This window comes from Rhinoraja longicauda, chromosome 14 (genome assembly GCF_053455715.1).
Source record: "Rhinoraja longicauda isolate Sanriku21f chromosome 14, sRhiLon1.1, whole genome shotgun sequence".
In the NCBI taxonomy this organism is placed as follows: domain Eukaryota; kingdom Metazoa; phylum Chordata; class Chondrichthyes; order Rajiformes; family Arhynchobatidae; genus Rhinoraja; species Rhinoraja longicauda.
This window is the reverse complement of record NC_135966.1, coordinates 47602695-47626983: the sequence shown is the minus strand read 5'-3', so window position 1 is coordinate 47626983 and position 24289 is coordinate 47602695. Positions and strand designations below refer to the sequence as shown.

At 40.2% G+C, this 24289-nt stretch overlaps 1 protein-coding gene across 2 annotated transcripts in view; it reads right to left on the bottom strand.

The window, feature by feature from the left end:
- Window positions 1-220: 220 nt before the first annotated feature.
- LOC144600249 (clathrin interactor 1-like) overlaps window positions 221-24289 on the bottom strand; it is a 132876-nt gene continuing 108807 nt past the window's right edge. The window contains exons 9-12 of one of the 2 annotated variants that reach the window (XM_078411807.1): window positions 20684-20764; window positions 8073-8338; window positions 4056-4260; window positions 221-1841 (exon numbers count right to left, since the gene is read on the bottom strand). In XM_078411807.1, coding sequence (XP_078267933.1) covers window positions 1471-1841; window positions 4056-4260; window positions 8073-8338; window positions 20684-20764 — 923 coding nt within the window. In that variant the 3' untranslated portion in view covers window positions 221-1470. The remainder of the gene's footprint in view (window positions 1842-4055; window positions 4261-8072; window positions 8339-20683; window positions 20765-24289) is intronic. The other variant, XM_078411808.1, reaches the window with a different exon arrangement.

The following is a 24289-nucleotide window of genomic DNA, read 5'->3' as shown; positions in this document are numbered from 1 at the left end:
TTTATGCCTAATTATAAATGTTGTAGATGGGAGAATTGGCAAGGTTTAGACTAGGTCAAGGCATCTTCCCTCTTTAAATTTTGAGTGCCGAATCCCTTTTGTTGGAAAAGGGACAAATGCAAAAAGTCATTAAGGCTATATGAATTATTAATTGAAAATTACTTTCACTATGATTTTTCTCCTCAATGTCTCAATACAAAGTCAGAGAAAGGGCGTAAAAGATTTTAAGTACAGGTTTTAATGAATAGTTTGTCATAATACATGAATGGTCATGAGTACAATTGAAACATTTCTTTCTCCTCTGACTGGTTGGTACGCAACCACATCACTGGCAATGAGTGCCCCCTCTCTGTGAACTTCCTATCCCACAAACACATAACATTGTTTTGCATTGTCAAATACCAGTCGTCATTCAGCAGTGATCAAGAACAGAATTATCCGCAAACCAGAAAGAGAGAGAGAGAGAGAGAGGGAGAGAGGGGGAAAAAAACAAAGGAAAATGGTAGTGTACACATTTTTGGATGAAATGCAAAACACTTTTCCCCTGATGTCACTTTGGAAGCAAGGGCAGGCTTAACAGAGAGGAATGTCTTGGGTATTGCGCATCTGCCTTGTTTATGTGGCTGAGGGGATGAAAAGGTTTCTGGGTGCAGGTGTGCTGGTAAAAAATTATAACAATGACGTGACCATGATCTGTGCTTAACTCAATGACTTGACTTGCCCTTCCTCTATCCTAAATCATTAAGCTGCATTTCATCACCATTAAAGAAAGGGGAAAAACAAACTAAATTAAAAGCTGCAACTACCACCGTTTATTAATTATTAATAAAGACATTTGCATGATAGAAAGGATTTAATTTCATTCATTAAGACTGGAACATATCACCAAACTATTTACATTCCAGTAATCAGGTTTATTATTTTTGGTACCTTAGGTAGACCTTTTTTTAAATAGGTTTGCATTCATTTGTTACATAAAAGGATATATACACAAATTGATTATCAAGCTGCTAGAGAATGATTGTGTCCAGATAAAGAGGTAAAGAACAACAAAACTTAATGATTCTAGTCTGGAATTTAATGATTTTGTTGGGAACTCGACTCAAAGGCCATTCAGTTAGGTACAAAATTTTTTGATACGAACTGCTTTCCTAATCCATGTCTGGCCTTTGATTTCAATAAAGTTAAAATTTAACAAGATTTAAAAAAAGGCTTTCAAGGTGTATCTCGCAAACAAGATGCCAATGAAAGGGACTTTACTTCAAGAACCTCTGATAGGAACAGACATACACATTTCATAGCACAGATCTTGCCAACTGGATTTCTCCCAATACAAAATATGCCATATTCTTCACAAAACTTGTTCTTTACAGCTATAAAAATTTAAGACAGCCTATCTTCATGTATTTCAAGTACTATTTTGTGCAGCCTTCACACCTTCATCTAGATAATGGAGTCTTTCCAGCTTTCTCATTTGCTAAAGTTGGCAAAATTGGCAAAGGCATCTTGCTTGGATTGCACCATTGCGGGCTGCATACTGGCACCGAGACCGATGGCAGGAGCACCCATGCCCATGGAACCTGTCATGGACAAGCCAGCAGGAGCCATTCCCATGTTCATCCCCATCATTCCTTGGTTCATCACACTGCCCTGAGGAACACCCATAGGATTCATCCCAACAGCACCTGTCCCCATCACGTTTTGCATTCCCATCCCCATAGGCCCGTTGTTTGCCATCAAAGGAGATGCTCCTGGAGGTCGCGGAGGCATCACGCCGGTTGGCGAGTTAATGGATATGGCGGGAAAGTTCTGGGTCACAAGGTTCACAAGTGGCGGTGTGCCTGAAAATCAAAAAAGAGCAGGTTAGATTTTTAGATTTTAAAAGCTTGTGTTTTCTCCTAATGCAGTCAATTAATGCAAAATGTAACTTTTTCACACAAAGGGTGCTGGGTGTATGGAACAATCTGCCAGCTGAGTTAGTTGAGGCTGGGACTATCCCATCGTTTAAGAAACAGTTAGACAGGTACATGGATAGGACAGGTTTGGAGGGATATGGACCAAGCGCAGGCAAGTGGGACTAGTGTAGCTGGGACATTGTTGGCCGGTGTGGGCAGGTTGGGTTAAAGGGCCTGTTTCCACACTGTATCACTATGACCCAATAACCAAAAAAAATGACATGAGGAGAAACTTTTCAAATAAATGCAGCATGCAGCTGGAATCTTGAATGCATTGAAAAGGGCAGTGCTGCTGATGAATGGGGTTGGGAGTGACAATAGGGTTGTGGGGGGGGGGGGGGGGAAGGAGGTGAGGGGAGTTAATAAACAGAACATTGAATTTTAAAAAAGGGTGAAAATAAAAAGCTTCACAATTTGCAACTCTTCAATCATTTTGTCGCAGACATTCTGTTTGATAATCTCTGGCCTTTGTCTAACGATTTGTCTTTCGAAAACCCACCTCACCTGTATCCGTCTATTACCTGTGTAGGAAGAAACAGCAGATGCTGGTTTAAACCAAAGGTAGACACAAAAAGCTGGAGTAACTCAGCGGGACAGGCAGCATCTCTGGAGAGAAGGAATGGGTGATGTTTCGGGTCGAGACCCTTCTCAGTCTCGACCCGAAACGTCACCCATTCCTTCTCTCCATAGATGCTGCCTGTCCCGCTGAGTTATTCCAGCTTTTTGTGTCTATCTTCCATCTATTACCTGCTAGACCTTGGCGTGTCCCTCCTCTCTTCCTGCTTTGTTTACCCTCCCCCCCCACCCATGATCAATCTGAAGAAGGGCTCCATCCAGAAATGTCGCCTATCCATGTTCTCCAGAGATGCTGTCTGAACCGCTGATTTCTCCAGCACTTTGTCTTTTATCAGCAGTTCCTTGTTTCTACACACACACACATCATCACACTGCAGTGGTGACAAGGAGAATCTTTTAATCCCAGAAAGGCTGCCTCAGGCTGCTCTTCGGCTTCCTGAATGCGCTGCCTTTGATTACAGATTGTCAGGAAGAATTATATCAAGAACGACAATATGTATATTAGGCAGTGGCTTCATGGTTCCTCCAACTTCAGATTTTTGGCTCCCTTGAAAGTTATCTTGAAACTGTGAGCAACGTTTGAGGCATTTACTTGCCCCTAATAGTGCCTACGATGTAGTCCAATCACTTATTGTATCGTATTGCAGTGATTAAGGATGCAGAGTTTGTGTCTGGCCCAGAGATCTTTGAGGTACTGCCACTGAAGCAATTGTTAGATTCAGATCCACATTCACTTGGCAACACTTTTGAAGGTGAAATATAATGGCCATGGACATTGGGAATCCTTGATGGAATACTGGTTTAATAGCAGCATCACATTCTGTCTCTCAGATCTAGTCCCCAACAGGCAATAACAAAAGCATTATTAAAAAGTTGCAAAACATGATTTATAACTGCAATTAGAGCTCCAGTTGGGATCCAGTAAACAAGTTGGTTAAATTCATTCCAAAAAATTACCAATGAAGCAAGGAGTGGAAAAATAAGCTTGACATTAATTTGGTATATTAATGCAAACTTGCATTTATATTAAACCAGCCACTTACACCAACCATGTCAGATCAAGCTGTATAATTGTAATTCATATTTTTCAGCTTGCGACTGCAATATTGACAAACTAGCGACAGAGGGGGTTTCCGATCTAGCCACCAAAATATCAGTGAGAAGCTATAAATTGAAGGCCACATTTCCCATTAACAGTTCCACCTTGTTCAAGGATCATCAGGGTTGTGATTGAGAAACTTTCTTCAAAACATTAGCTCTACAGATGCTGCCTGACCCACTGAGCTCCACCAGCACTGCGTTTTGGCAAGATTCCAGCATCTCCAATTCCCTGTATTCGTGTCAGCAGAAATGGAAGATTGTGAGTGCCAGCATCTAACTTACAGCTTGTCTTAGACTTTCAAAGCAGCAGAAATCAGAGACAAGCTAAGTTATAGAATAATTGACTTAAGGCAAGTACAATCCACTCATTCTATAAATGCAAGTCTGTCTTTCTTCATTGGAGATATTTTTAAGTGCATTTACCTTGCTGCTGCATCATGGTGTTTAGTGATGGTTGCTGGGGCTTAGGAGATTGCATGCCAGGTGTGAGAAAATCCAAGCTGATGTTAACACTTGGATCTGACCAGGTGGAAGGCAAAGATGGCTTGGCTACTTTCTGGTCGTCCTGCATATTGTGTGTGGGGATTGCATTTGGCCTTGACAAAGGCATGGATAACATCTGCAAAGGCTGAAATAAAAAAAAGACACAAGTTATACAACACAAGACTCTGAAAAATGGCTGCCTCTTTCCCCTTAACCTTTCTCTTTGATATCCTCAATCCCTGCTGTAGGTGCCATTTTGTGTTTATTAACTATCTTAGCATATTATTATACTATTTTATATTCTGCTGTATTATTTTTGGACACCAGGGGGTCGTCGGAGATAATACTAGGCTTAAGTATATGGACTGGGAGGAGTCATGGGAGGGGCCAGAATTATGAGTATAATTCACCCAGCACTGACGTAATGCTTCAGTAACACCAGGAGCTTGCTAGACATAGGGTTCCAGCAGGCCATACAAGACACACCAGGAGCTGCTAAGACATAGGGTTTTAGTAGCCATACAAGAGAAGCCAAGCCTACTAAACATAGGGTTTTAGTATGTCAGTAACAGGATACAAAGGAGTGATGGTGCGACACTAAGTTCCGAACAAACAAGTAAACGAAGGGAGATATACTAATCTGTTTGTATTTTTACTTCAATAAACGACTAACTAAACTGCAACGTCGTGAAGATCTCTGTTGTTATTTGCGTCAAGAAATATCACTCCCCTCCTTCGTCAACGGTAAGCCTAAGGATTTTATTGGGAAGGACTAGGTTGCCGCTATACCTGCCATGTGTCCTGGCACATGCAATACAAAGCACAATTGACTAGGAGAGCCTAGAGTTAAAATCTTGACATAGAATGAGTTAGCTGACAAGCAGTTCTGCTTTAATCAGCTGCGACGATCCTCACTTTTCCAATCTGCCCCAGGCCTTGCCTGGGAGGACGTCCAAATGTTGCATGAGCAATACCAAATTATTTCTCACTGTTGCTTAATCATTACCTCTGAAAAGGAGTGAAGTGTCCGTGGGTGCGGGGGGAGGAGAGGGGAAGTTTTGTTGCCTCCATCACAGTGAGGGGGTGTTTGGAGTCACTGTGATGGATGTTTGTGTTGGGGTCGTGTGTCCTGTGTTCTTTTCTTTTTTTGCTGTGACTGCTGAAATTTCGTTCGGTGTTGTGCCGAGTGACAATAAAGTTTTGTTATGTTATGTTATAAAGGAAAAGGAGGAGGAGATGAGCACTCAATCTCAACAAGCAACCATTGACACAGACAAATATACAAGTTAATGGCTGAAATTATTCTTTGAAACCATCACAAATGAAGGGTCAAACTATTTATGTGGTGACTGCATTGTTATTGCTCATCTCTTGGATCAATGAAACTCTCTCCATAATATCCCAGTTCATCATTTCATTCTGTGTAAGAAGGAACTGCAGATGCTGGTTTAAACCAAAGATTGACACAAATAGCTGGAGTAACTCAGCGGAACAGGCAGCATCTCTGGAGAGAAGGAATGGGTGACGTTTCGGGTCAAGACCCTTCTTCAGACTGGTTATGGATCAGGGAAGCAAGAGATATAGACGGTGATGTGGAAAGATACAGAACAATGAACGAAAGATAGGCAAAAAAGTAACGATGATAAAGGAAACAGGCCATTGTAAACTGTTTGTAGGGTGAAAATGAGAAGCTAGTGCGACTTAGGTGGGGAGGGGTAGAGAGAGAGGGAATGCCTCTCTCTGAGAGTTTAGACTCACTGACAATGGAGGGGACCGAGGACAGAAAGGTCTGTGTAGGAATGGGAAGGAGAATTAAAGTGTCCAGCAACCGGGAGATCAGGTTAGTTCACGCGGGCTGAGTGAAGGTGTTCCGCAAAATGATCGCCCAGTCTGCGTTTGGTCTCGTCGATGTATAGGAGTCCACATCTTGATCAACGGATGCAGCAGAAGAGGTTGAAGGAGGTTGAATCTCTGCCTAACCTGAAACGACTGTTGGGGTCCCTGGACAGAGTCGAGGGTGGAGGTATAGCAACAGGTGTTGCATCTTCTGCGGTTGCAGGGGAAGGTACCTGGGGAGGGGGCGGCTTGGGTGGGAAGGGATGGGTTAACCAGGGAGTTGCGGAGGGAACGGTCTCTGCAGAAGTCGGGAAGGGGTGGTGATGGGAAAATGTGGCTAGTGGTGGGATCCCATTGGAAATTTTGGAGGGTTCTGTGTTGTAATTTAGTCTTTTGAGCCTTGTTTATTACAGCATAAAATGTTCATTTCAGCTGCAATTCACATCCTGTTACTGGTGCTAACCCATACAGCATTAAACTACACAGATTACTTGCTCCTAGATTTGGAAGAGTAGAATCTGACACAATTTTAAGAACAGAAATTGCTGCAAATTCATTTTACGTCCATTAATCTCAGCAAGGAAAGGAAAGATTAATCATTCAGGTGCACATCAAAACAGGATAATAGACAACTAAGACACAAACAGTTTTTCTCTCTCTATGCTTCTTGCCCAATCCGCTATGTGTTTTGCCTTTCAGATCCCTCTACCTTTAACATCCAAGTTCTCACAGCTCTAAATAGTAACATGACCACCATTCATGGAAATTCAAATACTAGTTTTTCAGAACTAGCAACAAATACTTCTGTCCATAACATTTCATATTCAGTATAATAAAGTTCAGCACAAAAAGCTGGAGTAACTCAGCAGGTCAGACAGCATCTCTGGAGAAAAGAAATAGGTGACATTTTGGATCGAGACCCTTCTCAAGAAAGGTCTCGACCGGAAACGTCACCTACGAGTCTGAAGAAGGGTCTCCACCTGAAACATTACCTATTCCTTTCCTCCAGAGATGCTGTCTGACCCGCTGAGTTACTCCAGCTTTTTTTGTCTATCTTCAGTTTAAACCAGCATCTGTAGTTCCTTCCTACACATAAATGCCTAACGGCTGCGGCTCTCTGGCAGTCTGTTTGTCTTTTTTTCTTTTTTTTGTTTGTGTCGGTGTTGGGATGGTTTTTGTTTCTGTTTTTGGCTGTGTATGTGTGGGGGGGGGCGGGGGGGGAAACCTTTCTTTTGTTAGGTCTCTTCCCCGGGGCGCAGCTCGCCCGCGGGGCCTTCCATCGCCCGGCGCGGCTCGGCCGCTGGACTTAACATCGCCGGCGCGGCTCGGCCGCGGGACGTTTCAGTGCCCGGTGCGGCTCGGCTGCGGGACGTTTCAGTGCCCGGTGCGGCTCGGCTGCGGGACGTTTCAGTGCCCGGTGCGGCTCGGCTGCGGGACGTTTCAGTGCCCGGCGCGGCTCGGCTGCGGGACGTTTCAGTGCCCGGCGCGGCTCGGCTGCGGGACGTTTCAGTGCCCGGTGCGGCTCGGCTGCGGGACGTTTCAGTGCCCGGCGCGGCTCGGCTGCGGGACGTTTCAGTGCCCGGTGCGGCTCGGCTGCGGGACTTAACATCGCCGGCGCGGCCGCGGGACGTTTCAGTGCCCGGTGCGGCTCGGCCGCGGGACGTTTCAGTGCCCGGTGCGGCTCGGCCGCGGGACGTTTCGGTGCCCGGTGCGGCTCGGCCGCTGGACTTAACATCGCCTGGTGCGGCCGCGGGACGTTTCAGTGCCCGGTGCGACTCGGCCGCGGGGCCTTCCATCCCCTTGCGGGGGCTGTGCGTGTCGGTTGCCTCGGTAGGGGTCGAGCTGTCTGTCTGTAGGTGCGGGGGGAAGAGAGGGGAAGTTTTGTTGCCTCCATCACAGTGAGGGGGTGTTTGGAGTCACTGTGATGGATGTTTGTGTTGGGGTCGTGTGTCCTGTGTTCTTTTCTTTTTTTGCTGTGTCTTGTGACTGCTGAAATTTCGTTCGGTGTTTGTGCCGAGTGACAATAAAGTTTTGTTATGTTATGTTATGTTATAAAGTTTGGCCTGGACAGTGGAATCCAATCTACATGATTCTAACACCTGATCATATACTTGCACTCACCTGGGATCTGGACATGGTCATACTGGTACCAGTCATGGCTAAGGTGTTGGTGGCTGACATAACAAAGTTCATGCTCTGGGATGTGGTCATGGTTGACTGCATACCATCATGTGGATCAAATGTTTCCATGGTAGATGCAGAAGGTTGGACAGGGGCATGTTGCATATTGTTGTAAATGTCCCCACTTGCCACAGTGACCTGATTGGACTGGGTTTGGTTGAAGGCACTCCAATCACCAAAATCAGCATTGCCACCAGTTGATGTGCCTGCAAGGTAGAGGATAACAGTGAGCAAGATTAGCAGTGCAATGAACTAGAAACAAATCAGAATTGACATGCTCATGTCTCCAGGTGATCTCTCGTCCAGACTACATGTTCTAGCGTCGTATATTTTTAGTTTTAGTAATGCAGCAAAATAGTATAACAAAACTTTTATAAGTTAACAAATATTTTGGAAAGTTGTTTTCTCTTACAAAGTCATTGTGTGGCAAAACAATTTCTTATTTTTAGTGTACAAGTTTCTGCTTGTTCTCATTTGATATAGCTTATTAATGGCTATACTTTTATTTCGGAATAATGGATTACACCTCATTAAAGTAGGCTGCAACAGGGAATGAATGACTATATTTTATTTGTCAGATGGTATATTAAACTAAAACAATTAATACTTCATCTTATAAACATTGTCTCATGGTACTAATTTTAACACCCAATAAGCTCTCCAGATATTTATATTAAAAAAACAACTACGCAAGGTGCTAAATAGTAATTGCAATACATATTGAGGAGGGATAGGGCGATTGCAAGAAGTTTGAATATATTCGGGGTTAGTATCACAATAACAAAAGACATCACCAATATTACAAAATTTGCACCCCCAACTGCAAACTCCCCAACTGCAAACTTCCAGCTCACAACTGAGTAAGGCAAAAATCATTCTTCCACTGTTTGTCATAGTCACTTCACTTCACATCCAAAAGTCTTTGTTCCCAATAATTACAGGTTAAATTGATGTTAATTTTATTAACAGCTGCAGAAAAGCCTGGACTGAACCATCCACCCATTTAATAAAATCTAAGGGCAAAACTAGTAAATTAATCAAAACTGAAAACAACATCTGCTAGCCATCATTATCTGATAGTATCTTTTATTTTATATGGAACTACAATCCTAAAACATTCTCACTTCTCGACATAATTGCTTATGTTAGATACCGCTCTTTTGAGGGGCACCCAAGGGGTTGTTGCTATGTGAAATATCAGCAGGTTATTCAACCACAAACACTTGGACACGACCAAATTAATCTTCACCAAATGTCCATCTGCACGCAAGGTTCAATAAAATCCAACACAAGAGGTTTGACAGATATTTTGTTTTAATATCCTTAATCCAAAAAAAACTAGGGTCAATTATAGCATCCAAAATGTTATTGATGGGAGCTTGATTGGGTGAGGATGTGCCAGTTGTTGGATGCTTGCAGTGGAACATTCTCAGCATGTCATACTATCACTTGCAGAGATGCATTTAAATGGACAAATCTAAAATATTTTTTATCAGGGGGAGTGGATGAAGAGGTGAAAGGAGGAAATTGACAGACCCCAAAGTATTACATTTCTGCAAGCCTCTTGGGAAGTAAACATTTGAACCAAGTACTTTTAAAAGCATGCAACAAATAAATAAGTGGAGCCTCGGCTACCTGAGCTTCAATAATCCATTGTCCTGAATATCCACCAGTTTTGCAGATTGAAGGTTTGTAAAGATGCCAAAACTCAGTATACTTTTGTTATGTGTCTTGATTTTTTTCTTGTCCCATGCCCAATCGTGTACTATTCATCCAAGAATTAAATTCAGGGACTCTTGATTATTTGTCAATTCTCATCATGGAGGGCACATTGGAGGTACGCCAAACTTTAAATGAACAAGAAAGCTGCACTGTGATCAGCGGAATCGAATACTGCTCAATTATTGATGCATTAGTTTGCATCCACAGCTGTTCGCTTAAAAAAAGTTTTGGATGCTTCAAGTAGCTTCATATTTTAAACCTGACAGCTTTGAAATTGGCACAGCATTCTGGTCTGGAAAATGTCATGGTGCTGCTGAAATTCAGCGACTGGTTGGAATTTAGGCTCAATATTGAAAAGACTGATTCACATCAAAAGAGAATAACTGACTCCCTCTACATGTCAGTCTTTCCCAAAAGCAATCTCGCATATCCCAGGATAGTCCTATGCTTTAAATATTTTCCTTAAAACATCCAATGATCTCTGTGGCAAAGCATTCCACAATTTCACTTTGCAATTTCAGTCTCGCATTTCACCGAGTTCTCCCCACTCCCCCACCCTCCATTTGCATCCTTGCAAACAGGTCGGATGTAACCCATTGAAGATAAAGGGTAGAAACTAACAATTAATTACCAGATATCCTTGACAAACAACACTGAAATGTGCCCTTTTGTCCAATTTGCCCTTGCTGACCAAAATGGCCCATCTTCACTACTCCTCCCTGCCCTATCTAAGAGAGTCCCATTTGCCCATGTTTGGCTGATATCCCTTCGAACCTTTCCAATGTAACTGTCGAAATGTCTTTTAAATGTTGTTATAGTACCTGCCTCAACTACCTCTTACATAGAAACACAGAAAATAGGTGCAGGAGAAGGCCATTTGGCCCTTCGTACCAGCACCGCCATTCATTGTGATCATGGCTGATCATCTACAATCAGTAACCTGTGCCTGCCTTCTCCCCATATCCCCTGCTTCCACTAGCCCCTAGAGCTCTATCTAACTCTCTTTTAAAATCATAGTGATTTGGCCTCCACTGCCTTCTGTGGCAGAGAATTCCACAAATTCACAACTCTCTGGGTGAAAAAGTTTTTTCTCACCTCAGTTTTAAATGGCTTCTCCTTTGTTCTTCAGGGACTGTGGCACCTGGCTCTGGAATCCCCCAAAATTGGGAATATTTTTCCTGCATCTGGCTTGTCCAGTCCTTTCATCATTTTATACGTCTCTATAAGATCCCCTCTCATCCTTCTAAACTCCAGCGAATACAAGCCCAGTCTTTCCAATCTTTCACCATATGACAGTCCCGCCATCCCGGGGATTAACCTCGTGAGCCTAAGCTGCACTGCCTCAATAGCAAGGACGTCCTTCCTCAAATTAGGAGAGCAAAACTGCACACAATACTCCAGATCTGGTCTCACCAGGGCCCTGTACAACTGCAGAAGGACCTCTTTACTCCTATACTCTTCTGGCAGTTCGTTCCATATATAGCCACCACCCTCTGAAAAAGGTGCTCCTCTGGTTCAATTAAATCTTTCCCATCTCAACTTAAACATGCCCTCTGGTTCTTATTTCCCCTACTCTGGGTAAATGACTGTGCGTTCACCTAATCTATTCCTCTCATGATCTTATTCACCTCTATAAGATCACCCCTCATCCTCCTGCGCTCCTAGGGATAAAGACCTGACCTGCCCAACCTCTCTCTATAGCTCAGGGCCTCAAGTCCTGGCAACATCCTCATAAAACCTCTCTGCGTTCTTTCTAGCTTAACAATATCCTTCCTGCAACAGGGTGACCAAAATTGAACACAGTACTCCAAATGCAGCCACACCAACATCATATACAACTGTAACACAATATCCCAACTTCTGTACTCAATTTGCTGACTGATGACGGCCAATGTACTGAAAGCCTTCTTGACTGCCCTATCTACTCGTGGTGCCACTTTCAGGGAATATGTACCTGCACTTCTAGGTACCTCTGCTCTACAACGCACCCAAAGTCCCTGCCTTTCATATTGTCCTGGTTTGACGTCCCAAAATGCAACAACTCACACATATCAGCATTAAACTCCTTTAACCATTCCTCTTACCAAAGAGATCAAGATCCTGCTGTAATTTTTGAAAACTTACTAATTATACCTTCTACGTTCTCATCCAAATCGTTGATATAAATCCCAAACAACAATGGATCCAGCAATGATCCCTGAGGCACACCACTAGTCACAGGCCTCCAGCCCAAAAAACAACCCTCCACCATCAGTCTTCCTTCCATGAAGCCAATTATCCAGCCGGCTCGCTCTCTCTGAATCCCATGCAACCTAGCCTTCCAGAACAGCCTACCATGTGGAACTGTATCCAAGGCTTTGCTGAAGTCTTTTGAAGATAATGTCTATGGCCTTGCTCTCATCAACCTTTTTGGTAATTCAATCATATTTGTAAGACAATCGCCCATGTACAAAACCATGCTGAGTATCACCAATTAGCCCAGATTTACCCAAATGCATATATATATATCTTATCCTTCAGAATACTCTCCAATAACTTGCTTACCACAGATGTTAGGCTCACTGGTCTATAGTTCCCAGGCTTTTCTTTGCAACTCTTCTTAAATAGAGGCACAGCATTAGCCACCCTCCAGTCTCCCAGCACCTCACCCATGTCTAATGATGGCTCATATATCTCAACCAAGGCTCCTGCAATATTTGAACATATGCATCCCTTTATCAGATTGTCAGATTTTTGAACTTACTGTCTTTGTACACTAGCTACGATGAAGATTAAATCCCCCCCCCAGTGACAAAGCAACATTGATAACCAATTTTAGGCAAAGAAACTTTTCCTTGCAAAATCCTTGGTAATTTCAAATACCCACGTTAAACAACATCAATATCTTTATGACTACAAAAAGTGAAAAAAATTGAAATACACTCAAGAAAGCAGTTGTTTGTGAAGTCTAAACCAGAAGGTCAACGGGACAGGCATGATCCTTACAAAGTGACTGCAGAACTGAAAGACTTCATCTGAGAGTCTTGTGGATATTTCATTAAAAAGGCAATGATACAAGTATCCAAAATGAAGATTCTATAGCCAAGCAAGTACACCTGACCCTGATGCATATAAAATACCTTAATGATAATCAAGCAGTTATTCTGATTTCAAAATCATAACCCAATCTTCTATTTGACAATAAACAGAAATTTGTTCTTGTTACGCCCTCTTCATTTGACATTATCAATAGCACAATGACAATGTTGTGAATTATTGATTTTGTTCATGAGCACATAATGTGAAGCAATCATTAATATGGAGTGAGTTGATTCTTACTTTATAATAAAATCATAAACAGAGGTCAAAGTAGTCACAGACAATACCAGACGATTGTAGCTTTTGAATTCAGACACATCTGCTACAAGCATCTTTTCAAATAATTTCTATATCCCTTCTGCTACTCAGCCCTTTCCCTCTGGATGAAAATAGAGAAATATATTGTATGATATGTGACAATATATTGAAACATTGTCATTTGTAACTTTTTGAATGCGTTGCAAAGTTTAAAAATCGATATTTGATTTTGTATAAACAGAGTGATAGTCATAGGATTATTGTCATACAGTAAGGAGAGGACCTTTGGCCCAACTCATCATGCCGACCAAGATGCCCCATCTAAGCTGGTTCCACATGCATGCATTTGGCCCATATCCCTCTAAACCCTTCTATCGAGAGGAAGAGATTGTTTTATGAAGCCATACAGAACTATTCAACTTCTTGCAAGTATTATACTTCCATTGTATTTTTTTTTGTTGAATAATTATTCTTGGAGAAATAACTTTTCAAATTCAAAGATAAATTAACATATAGTTTACTATATGGTTCCCAATCTAGGACTACTGCATTTAAAAATTATCAATCTTATTTCCAAATCTTTCCATGTCTTTACCGCTCCCCATTTCTGTAACTTCCTCCAAATTCAGAGATATCCAGGGCTTTCCAGACATGGCCTGTTATGCTCCTTTTCATCATTCCACTATTAGTAACAATGCCTCCAGTAAACCTCTCTGCTTCTGAAAAAGTTCCTTAATTTTCAAAAATCTTTTGACACTATCTCATAACATCGTCATTTTTCTAATGTTACCATTAAATGTCATGTAATCCTTCATACCATAGTGCTAATTGCTTTTTGTTTTTTTTAATTTGCATTAATTTAATTGCAAATCGGTTTTAGTCATATAAAAGATAGATATTCTTATGTGCTTTTGCCTTCACATTAAGTTTTACCCTTCTCTCTCATTCAATAATTTTGCAAGCACCAGTTGCTTCTTATTTCTTTGTCTAACCATTCTTCACGTGAATGTCATATTATTCATCTGTAACAATAACAATATCTTTACTTCTGGGACACTACACATTACCTAGCCCAGACTGGGAAACATAGTCTAATTGCTCTACAAGGCTCTGGACCATCAAGCAGTATCCTCACTGAATGATTATTAGGTGAGGAGCAGTGGAGAGGTGCAAAGTTAAACAGAATTTAGATATGTCCTCCTCATTGTTGTATATACACTATAGCTGTTCAAGTTAAATGCCCCCATTTCACCAGGATGAAACTCGCAACTCAGATTTGCTGGACAAATAATCAGTTTTGAGCTGTCGTTTCTTGTGTTAATTTACAGGCTGCACAGCAATAGTAATAGCCCCTTCGGAAATCATTTCTCAAAGAAGATTAATCATTGCTGAACACTTACAGTCCCTTTAGAAATCATTTTTCAAATTTGATTAATCCTTTTGTAACACTCATGGTCCCTCTAGAAATAACATTCAACCCAGATTAATCATTTTTGAATGGTTATGAGACCTTAAAAGCATTTAGGTTATATAAACCTATTACAGGTATCTGCATCAAGTAGCATTTAAAAGTATGTACATAGAACAGCACAAAATGAGCACACGTAAATCAGCTTCCTGGGACTAATTATTATATATATTAAAATAGTTAAGAATTGTTTCTTAATAAGCACCGACAAGCACAGTATGCAGGATTAGTCATGGATTTATGAATATCCCTCTCTCCTTGACAGCTCCCCCACACCCCATCAACTCACTACTCTTCCTTTCTCATCATCAATTTTCACATCAAGCAAAACCACTCCGAATGACTTCTGCAAAGATTTGATTTTTTAAAAGAAATACTGAATTTAAAAGGTTTGGGTCACTAGTCAAAATCAGGACACATCACTTTTAAATGACGCAAGGTTCGTGAATCTTTTACCCTGTGCTGTCAAGTTATGCTCAATAGGCCTATACACAGAATTATTACATGGAAGAATACTGTAAGGCTATAATCTAATGCTGCAGAATGAATTGGATGCCCCGGACGAGATTCCCCCAGCTTCTGGAGTTTCTGCCATATTTTACAAGTTCAAATGATGCTTTGTATAAACTAAAACGGTGGAAAAGTAGACATTTTTGCTGCTGTGGGCAGTGAATATGTTTAGAGGAATGACAATGTGCAAAGATGTCTTTATCTTCATTCCAAAGATGTCTTTATCTTTATCTAAAGTCTAGTTCAAAATCTCAATGATAAGCGATACTCAATTGATGATCATTTTACTAAAAATGCCATTCTCAGCATAACCTTTAGAGCAACAATGAAACTTGAGACAACTGACACACCTCGATTGCGTTCATGTGTAGTCTTTTCTTTGACTGGATAGCATGTAAACAAAAGCTTTTCACTGTACCTTGTACACGTGACAATAATAAACTAAATTAAGCTAATGTTCCTCGTGCAGTGATAATGGGAACTTTCAATATGCAAGATAGACCGACAGTGATGCCAAGGTGGCTAGTAATTCTGCAAGATTCAAAAACTAACTGGAGCACCAAATCCTTTTATTTACCACAAGGGGGAGGGACCAGTGGAGTAGAGAGGTGGTGGTAGTGATGGGCAAGAGTTCCATTGCTGAAAATGTAGATCTAAGCAGTTAGGACAGACAATGATCTGGCCTGGCTATGACGCTGTGCAAATACAGTTTATGATTGCATACATGTAAATAAAAACAAGTCACTCCTAAAACCACGCATTTGAAAAGTACGAGCTAAAGATTAAGAGAGAACACAGGATGAAAACAAGCTACCACAAAATCCACATGAGAAAATAGAAAGACACAGGGTTACATTCTGATCCAATAATAACTCTTACAGGTGGGAGCGTTCTTAAATGAAGCAGGTGTCCATGTTTGTGTGTGTGGGAGTGACTCACTGCTAAAGATATCTTTCTTTAAATCAGTTAATAATCTACGGTCAACTTTTCTACTTTCATTGACATTTAAAAAAAAATCTTCCAACATCCAATACAATATTCTTCCCTTAATATTAACACATACCCAATTATAAATTCAATTTATTGCTACGAACAATTCCTTATACCATATTCCCATTTTGTTCTCGCATGGTTTTTCGATTTTGTGACCAGCTTTGAAAGATTATCACATTCTAGAAATCTCGAACATACTACAAACTCTGAAATCTGAACAACAGAATACGCTTTGTGTTATTTTGAATTAGTAATTTCCATTCATACTCTTATATTCAAATTACCAACAAAGTGTACATCATAAGTAATATTGTTATTTTCACAAACAATTCAAATGGGCACCATGCTAAAACAAACCAACAGCATAGCCAGAGATGCTGCCAGTGTACTCTGCTAGTGTTTAGAGAATATAGCTTTTAACTCATAGCACACAATGTTACTCCTTGCATTCCAGTGACCAGAAAAGTGTTTTGTCGCTAAGTTGTTTCATAATTGCTTTGAAGAGCACAGTTGGAGCTGATGTTCTCAAACTATCAAAAATTCTACATTAGTTTTACTTACGTCTAAAATGAGAAAGTCCCTGGAGCAGCTTTCAGAAATTTGGGTGACATTATAATGGACTTGTACTCCAAGCTTTGCAAAAGTATCTCCTGGGAGAGGAGATGCATCAGACTGCCACTTTCCAGAGTCAGATCAGAATATACATGTCAATTTTACAACACCATGAAGCATGACTTCACAATGCATTTTTTTTAATGGGCCCCATCTCGCTGCCATGGTTTTATGCCCACAATCACCCCACACCATTGGTTATCCAGATTGGATGGGATTGTGCATCCCATGCGGCTTGAGTGGCAGCAATGCCTCAAAAACCAGAAAGGAGGCTCAACCCTCAAAACATCCCCAAAAGCCTTGTCAACTGTCAAAGCTTTAAGAGATTTTACAACAATCATTTAAAAATGAAGTAAATATATTTTTGTTAAAAATTAATGAAAAACACTAAAACGTGAAAGTGCAGGAATGGGGGAGCCAATTTGCACACAAAGAATTTTTACAAGGACACTGGGGATAACTTATTTTATTAATAGAAGCATGGAATCTTATACAAGCATCCAAGGGAACAGTTAGGTTTTGGTTTAATGTCTCCACTGAAAGGCAGGTAAACTTCGTGAGTACGGCAAACTGCCTGGTTAGCCAACCTCAAAAAGACATGACTGCATGTGTCAGGCACACATACGTTCTGAATAACTAATCATATCTGGGTTGGCCCAGGTTGGTCTGGCCAGTGCATTATCAGGAGGGTTTGCCTGGTATTAATATACATATCCTATGTATTTGGATAAGTCTAATTTATGTGCAACCAAATCTTCTATCTGTTTTTCTGCAAATGCCTCAAGACTGAATCACATTCATACACAAAATGTTCAGTATTCTGGGTCTGGATTGGCCTTGGTTGCGTTGGGTGTTAATTTTGTAATAGTTTTGTATCGGACAGACCTCCCATTCAACACAGCAATGGAATGTCAGCCACAATTATTTTATATCCAAGACATTTAAATGAAGCTGAATATCCTACTGACTCATGTAACCATGATTGTTCAATCATTGATCTATACCTGTTTGTATAGGAAGGAACTGCGGATGCTGGTTTACAACAAATACTGGAGTAACTCAGTGGACCAGGCAGCATCTCTGGAGAGAAGGAATGGGTGGTCCTTCTCTCCCGAGATGCTGCCTGTCCCACTGAGTTACTCCAGCATTTTGAACCTGTATAATGTTTTCAATGTATCAAAATATTCCAAGGTATTTAAAAGGAGCATTATCATCTTTTGCATTAAGCAACTTAAGGAAATATCCAGAGGTCAGATGGTGAAACTAAAAACACATAGTATAAAGGCACTATTGAGTAACAAACAAGTTTGGGGGGGTTCCAGTCTAGGCATTTTAAAGAAAACTGGTGAGAAATCTGTAAATATCCTCAAAGCTCACGTTTCTAGAACCACACTTTAAATTAGAAAATTGTACATATCACTGCTTTTTAAGAAAAGTATAAAGATGATTTTTTTAAAAACCCAGGAAATTACAGATCAATTAGTTTAATATCTAATGTTGGGAAATTATTCAAGACTACAATTACAGGTCTTAAATGATTCCAGCTGATTAAGGAGAGTCAGCATGTATTTATACAATTGAGATGTTGCATTTTTTTGGAAGTCCCCAAAAAATGGTGCACTGGGAATTGTCAATTGATATTATTTGTATGTCCTCAAGGTGGCATTTTGTAAAGGTTTACTTAAGAAACTGTTAGTTATAGTGGAAACTTATGCAACTGAAAGCAAATTGCTGCCTGGCACAGAACACGATCAGGAGAGTAGGAATAATGAAGTAGGGACACAAAATGTAAGGATCAAACTAGTGTGCTTGCAAGGATCTCAGCTGGGGGTGCAACTATTTACTAATGCACCATTAAAGTTATGTGAGAAAAAACAAGCTGCTGAAGGAACTCAGCAGGTTGAATAACATCTGAGGGAAAATAAAATATTGACTTTCAGTTGAGACTCTGCATTAGTCCTGATCCAATATGAAGGTAGGACTGATACCTGGTGATGTTTTGGTAATAAGTTCCAGAGCTTTGGGGGGTCACGTCAATTACAGGCACAGACACTACTGTGATTCAATTAAAAAACAGTGGGAATGTGCAAAATGCTAGACTTGGAGGGTAGAGGATCACAAAAAACATACGCCATTAAGTCCGTTCACATAAAAAACTGAAGTTGAAAACTAGGATAATTTTGACACACCACAGCTTTGACAATTTTAACACAAGGATCATTTTGAAACTGAGGCAATGGACTGAGAACCAATGCTAATTGAAACAGTATAGAGTGATGGATGAACAACATGGTGCAAACATGGTGCGATTTGGATTAACACAAGTTTTCATTGAGCAAAAGATGGAAGTCCAACCAGAAAAACACTGGAATAGACAAATCCATTATATAATAACATTTACGAGGGTTCCAGGTGGTAGCAGAAAGTCAAGACATTGTTGTTATGAAAGTGGGAAAGGTAGACTTGAAGGTGGGCTGGGTATCTGGTTGAAAGCTCAACCGAGGGGAAACAATACCTAGCTTACAAACAATTAAGCTTGTGAACATGAAGATATTCCAAAATTTAATAAAGAACTATTTATTTATTTTTTGGTGCCAACATAGAAATGTTTTAATGGCATAATATCTTATGTTAAGTAAACACAATCAGTTCAGAGATCAACATTGTTTGTGAAGGGTACCTTGGAAGGGTAGAGGTTAGAAAATGCGGGTGTAGACTGTAAGCCAGTTTATTTCCATAAGTTCGAAATGTCCATTTTCTATAGGTACTCATATAGTATCGTTCTGCATACATTTCCCATAATTCTTTCATTTCAATGAACATCTTAAATGTTCACTCTAACACCACCAATTATTAAACAATGGAACATGCACAATACCCAATTAATAATATCAGAAAGCCTTTTTTTTTTGTTGCTATCATCTCAAAAAATACTGAAAGAATTATGGGAGATTTTGCCTGAAGTCAGATATCTATGTCAGGCATTCCGTAATCCACAGAGCCCCGATATATTTGATGCCATCATTAAGTGAATGGCAGAGATTTGCTCTTTCTTAATGTCAAGAAAAATCCACAATACATGTGTAAACTGTAGACTTGAAAAATATGTAACAGGTTACATTTTTATCATTCAAACCAAGGTCAAGGGGAGCATTACGAATACAATGAGATACAGAACGAAGGCACTGTTGAATTAAGTGTTAAGCCATATTGGCTGGAAGCCCAAAGATTTACATTCAATAAATTAATCTGTTTTGTATGTCACGCTTTCACTGCATAACAAATTTTGTTTCTCAATTAAAACATTGTTTTGAAAATGTTGGCTCTTAAAGTACCACTAAAATACTCGATAAATTGGAAGAAAGGTGATGTCTTGTGAAGCTCTGAAATTTAACAACTGTTTGATGTTGAAACATGTCAAACGACCTCAAGACATAAGAATAAGACCCAAGAATAAAGAGATGAAAATCAATTAACTTGGCATTCATTATTAAAAGCTGCTAAAAGCTTCCACCTTTTTACATCCTGGGCTACATTCTTCAGCACTAAAGGCCCTGCTGCAGTACCAGTGATTTACCAGTAATCTTGGCTAATTATCATTTTAGAACAATTTTGCCTAAAACAATATGAACCTTGGAAAACGAAAGAAAGGATTTTGTTATTGTCTTTTCCAGAACAGCAGTTTCTTGTCAACCTTGATGGTCTTCAACAATCTGCGATGTCGTTTTTTTTGGGCCAGAAGCCTCTGACTGAGGCTGGTGCTTGATTACATTAATACAACATAATTTCAGACATGTATGGGATTTTGCACCTCTGCTATACAGAAAACTAATAGTACATAAACAAACATGTTATGAATATATAAACACAGCCTGCAAGTGCTAACGAGCTCTTGATAGCAATAATGTACCTGGTGTCAAAGGGAGGTTACTCTGTGTTGTATTTGCTGAGGCAAAGTCTGCAAACCCACCAAATTGTTCGCCTGTTCCACCTGTAAGGCAAATAAAAGTTTTGTTGTGTGTCGATCAACCAATCCATCAATGTACCAACTAGATATTTTATTTTAAAAAGGAGTTTGTTCCTCATATCAATAAAATGAATTGAAGTGAACGGTCACTTCTTGATAGTGTGCCTTTGTGGCTCAGGTCCCTGATTATTCTGGTAATCGAAAATGTTCATGTTGGGGCAGTTGTCTCAGTTAATTGAGTTCAACGGTACACCATGAAGTATATGCAGTTCCCCACATACTGCATTAAGGGCTTTTTTTAGTTTTAAAAAATGTACGTTTCTAGCCTGGTATCATTTTTACCCGAGGTAGAATGCCTTTTTGAGGTGTGTTTTAGTCTGGGTGTTTCATAGGCCAACCCCTCCCCCCTCCCCCCTCCCCTAGAATAGTCAACACGAATTAGAGGAGTGGTTGTTCAAGGAGACTGCAGATAACTATAAGAATAATAGGATAGCATCAGTGGAGATTGCAACTTCCTTAATATTGACTGGGACACGCATAATGTAACAGGCTTGCATGGCAGAGTTTGTAAAATGTACACAAGCAAGCATCAATAATCAATATATATTCCTTAGGGTTTACGTTATGAGGGATGACAGAGGTGTATATAACCATGTGTGACAGAGATAAGGTGAATCCACACAGTCTTTTTCCTTGGGAAGGGGAATCAAAACTAGAAGGTAAAGCGTTAAAATGAGAGGGGAAAGAATTGAAGGGATCGGAGGGGCAGCTTTTTCCACATAGAAAGTTCTTCAGCGGGTAGTCCATAGAGCTCAGAGGACCATCGGAACACAGCTACCAGCCTTGGAGGGCATCTACAACACACGATGCCTTAGAAAAGCCACCAGCATCCACAAAGACTCTTCACACCCCTGCAACAGTCTGTTCGAACTTCTACCATCGGGCAGACGATACAAGGCCTTCTACGCCCGCTCCTCCAGACTCAGGAACAGCTTCATCCCCAGGGCCATAGCTGCTATGAACCGGTCCTGCTGAGCCGGATGGTCACATCGCACAGTGATCCGGCACAGATCTACTTGCACTTTATTCTGTTTTAAAACTGTTCTAATTTGTTTCATTGGGTTGTTTAAATTAATACTGACTAGCTAATTAAATTATTGCATCGTATGGGAGGCGCATTCCCAATCTCGTTGTACCTCTGTACAATGACAATAAAGATATATTGTATTGTATTGTGTATACATGCAACGAGCTGCCAATGAAGGCAGTTGAGGCAAGTATGATAACATTTAAAGGACATTTGGGCAGGTATGTGAACAGAAACAGTTTTAAGGGATATGTGCCGAACGGAGGAAAATGGGACTAGCTTGGCTGGCTAGCATGGTCAGCTTATATGATTTGAACCAAAGGGTCTGTTTCCATACTGTAACATTAACTGTATGCAGCTCTCTCTCAAAGCCCAATGTTAACTTTCAATCAAAAGCAGCCTGTGAACTACAGACTTATACACAGTGGACAAGTAATAACCAAGAGTGTTTACAACCAATAATTGCAAAAACCAATAATAATAATCATAAAAACAAAGAGGCTGGAATGACATGGTTCTTTGGAAGATATCTTATACTGTATATCCAAATTTAAATTTAGTTGCTCTCTCCTCAAAATTAATCTTCAGTCACCTTGATTAACAAAATCTACCAATGTGCTTATTTTTATTTATTCATGGGATATAGACATCAGTGGCAATGCCAGCATTTATTATCCCTTCTTAATTGCCTCTTGAACCAAGTTGTTTGCTACGGTGCTTTAAAGTTAGTAAGAGACAGCCACATTATGGACCTGGAGGCATATAGGCCAGGCCAAGTAAGGTCAGTTGATTTCCTGCCTTAAGAACATTATGGAACCAATCCAGTAGTTTTATAGTGAGTGTTTGATATGAATTTAAATTCCACTGGAGCAATGGTGGTATTTAGGATTGTCTCTGAATCAATGGGCCAGGCGCTACAAGAAGGGTCTCGACCCGAAACGTCACCCATTCCTTCTCTCCAGAGATGCTGCCTGTCCCGCTGCGATACTCCAGCTTTTTGTGCCTATCTTCAATATAACACTTGTTTTTAATGTCTAAGCAATTCCTCTCATCCAAGAAGTGTTAAAAGCTCCAGGGAAGCATCAATCTATATGAATTGGCAAGTTTAATGACTTTTCAGATTGCAAAATGTGGGTTTTAAAATAAATAATAATATTTCCAGTGGTAAAATTGAATATACCACTGGTGACTTTATTGCTCAAATATTAATCCTAGAACATCACCAATCATAATGACAATAAAATAAATGAGAATGTGACAGAGATGAAGTGATGAGAACAAAGCAAACAGAATCTTAAAATATCTTAAATAAATCTGATATATTTATCACTGAATAATTAAATCTCCACACTCCATTTAATACGTCAGCCAAGTCTAAATATTCATCTTAGAAACAGGAACTTCTATATTTAAACAGTTTTGATTGATTAAAAAAAAAAGTTTTCATCGTACAAAACTTAGGCAACCAGGTTAATCCCAAACTCTTTGGGCAGCAAAACAGTATAATTCCTTACAGACCAAATAGAGCCTGGACCATGAAATTCCTCTTGAAACACTAATATGTTGACAAGGAAGTTTATTTTTATTATTAAATCTGCATACATTTAAAAAAAACGGGGGGAAATTACATCAAATTACTACAATGCTTTGGGAATATCCACAGGTTGCAAAAGGCACCATCTAATTGCCAGCTTTCTTCCATAAATTCAATGGAATGAGTCAGCCTAATCTAATCACTATTTAGCGCAATCCAATGGTAAACCAAAATGTACTACATACATAAAAAAGCAGAAAAGAGAATATTTAAAATTGCGATCAGATTATTTATTGCTCTCCTTAGGATCACATTGCACATTATCTCCCCTCTCCTGTTGCTGTTCACTGTTAGACAGGGATTCCATTGATCAAATGACCATTCTCAATGCAGGAATTTAGATGATGAGCACCAAACAGAGCATCATCCTATACTCAGATGTTGATGCAAACAAGTCATCACTGGATACGACAATGAGTAGGTTCTGTAGTTAAATCCTCCACATTTCCACTAGTTGGGAGAGTCACAATCAAATGTACAGAATTACAGAATATGGGGACCGTCATTTATAATTAAGGTACATAGAAATTTCTTCGGAGGACAGGTAATGTCTAGAATTCTCTTCCCGTGGGTGGTGGAGGCCAGATGATTCGATGAGTCTGAAGAAGGTTCTCGACCCGAAACGTCACCCATTCCTTCTCTCCTGAGATGCTGCCTGACCTGCTGAGTTACTCCAGCATTTTGTGAATAAATGTTGATTTGTACCAGCATCTACAGTTATTTTCTTACATGATATATTTAAGGTGTATGGAGATAAATAATTGAAAAAGAAATTGAGGGTTATGGGGCAACTCACACAGAAGGCTTGAGGAGAGAGTGACCTACTCTTATCTTCTTGTGTTGCGCAGAAACAAACGACTGCAGATGC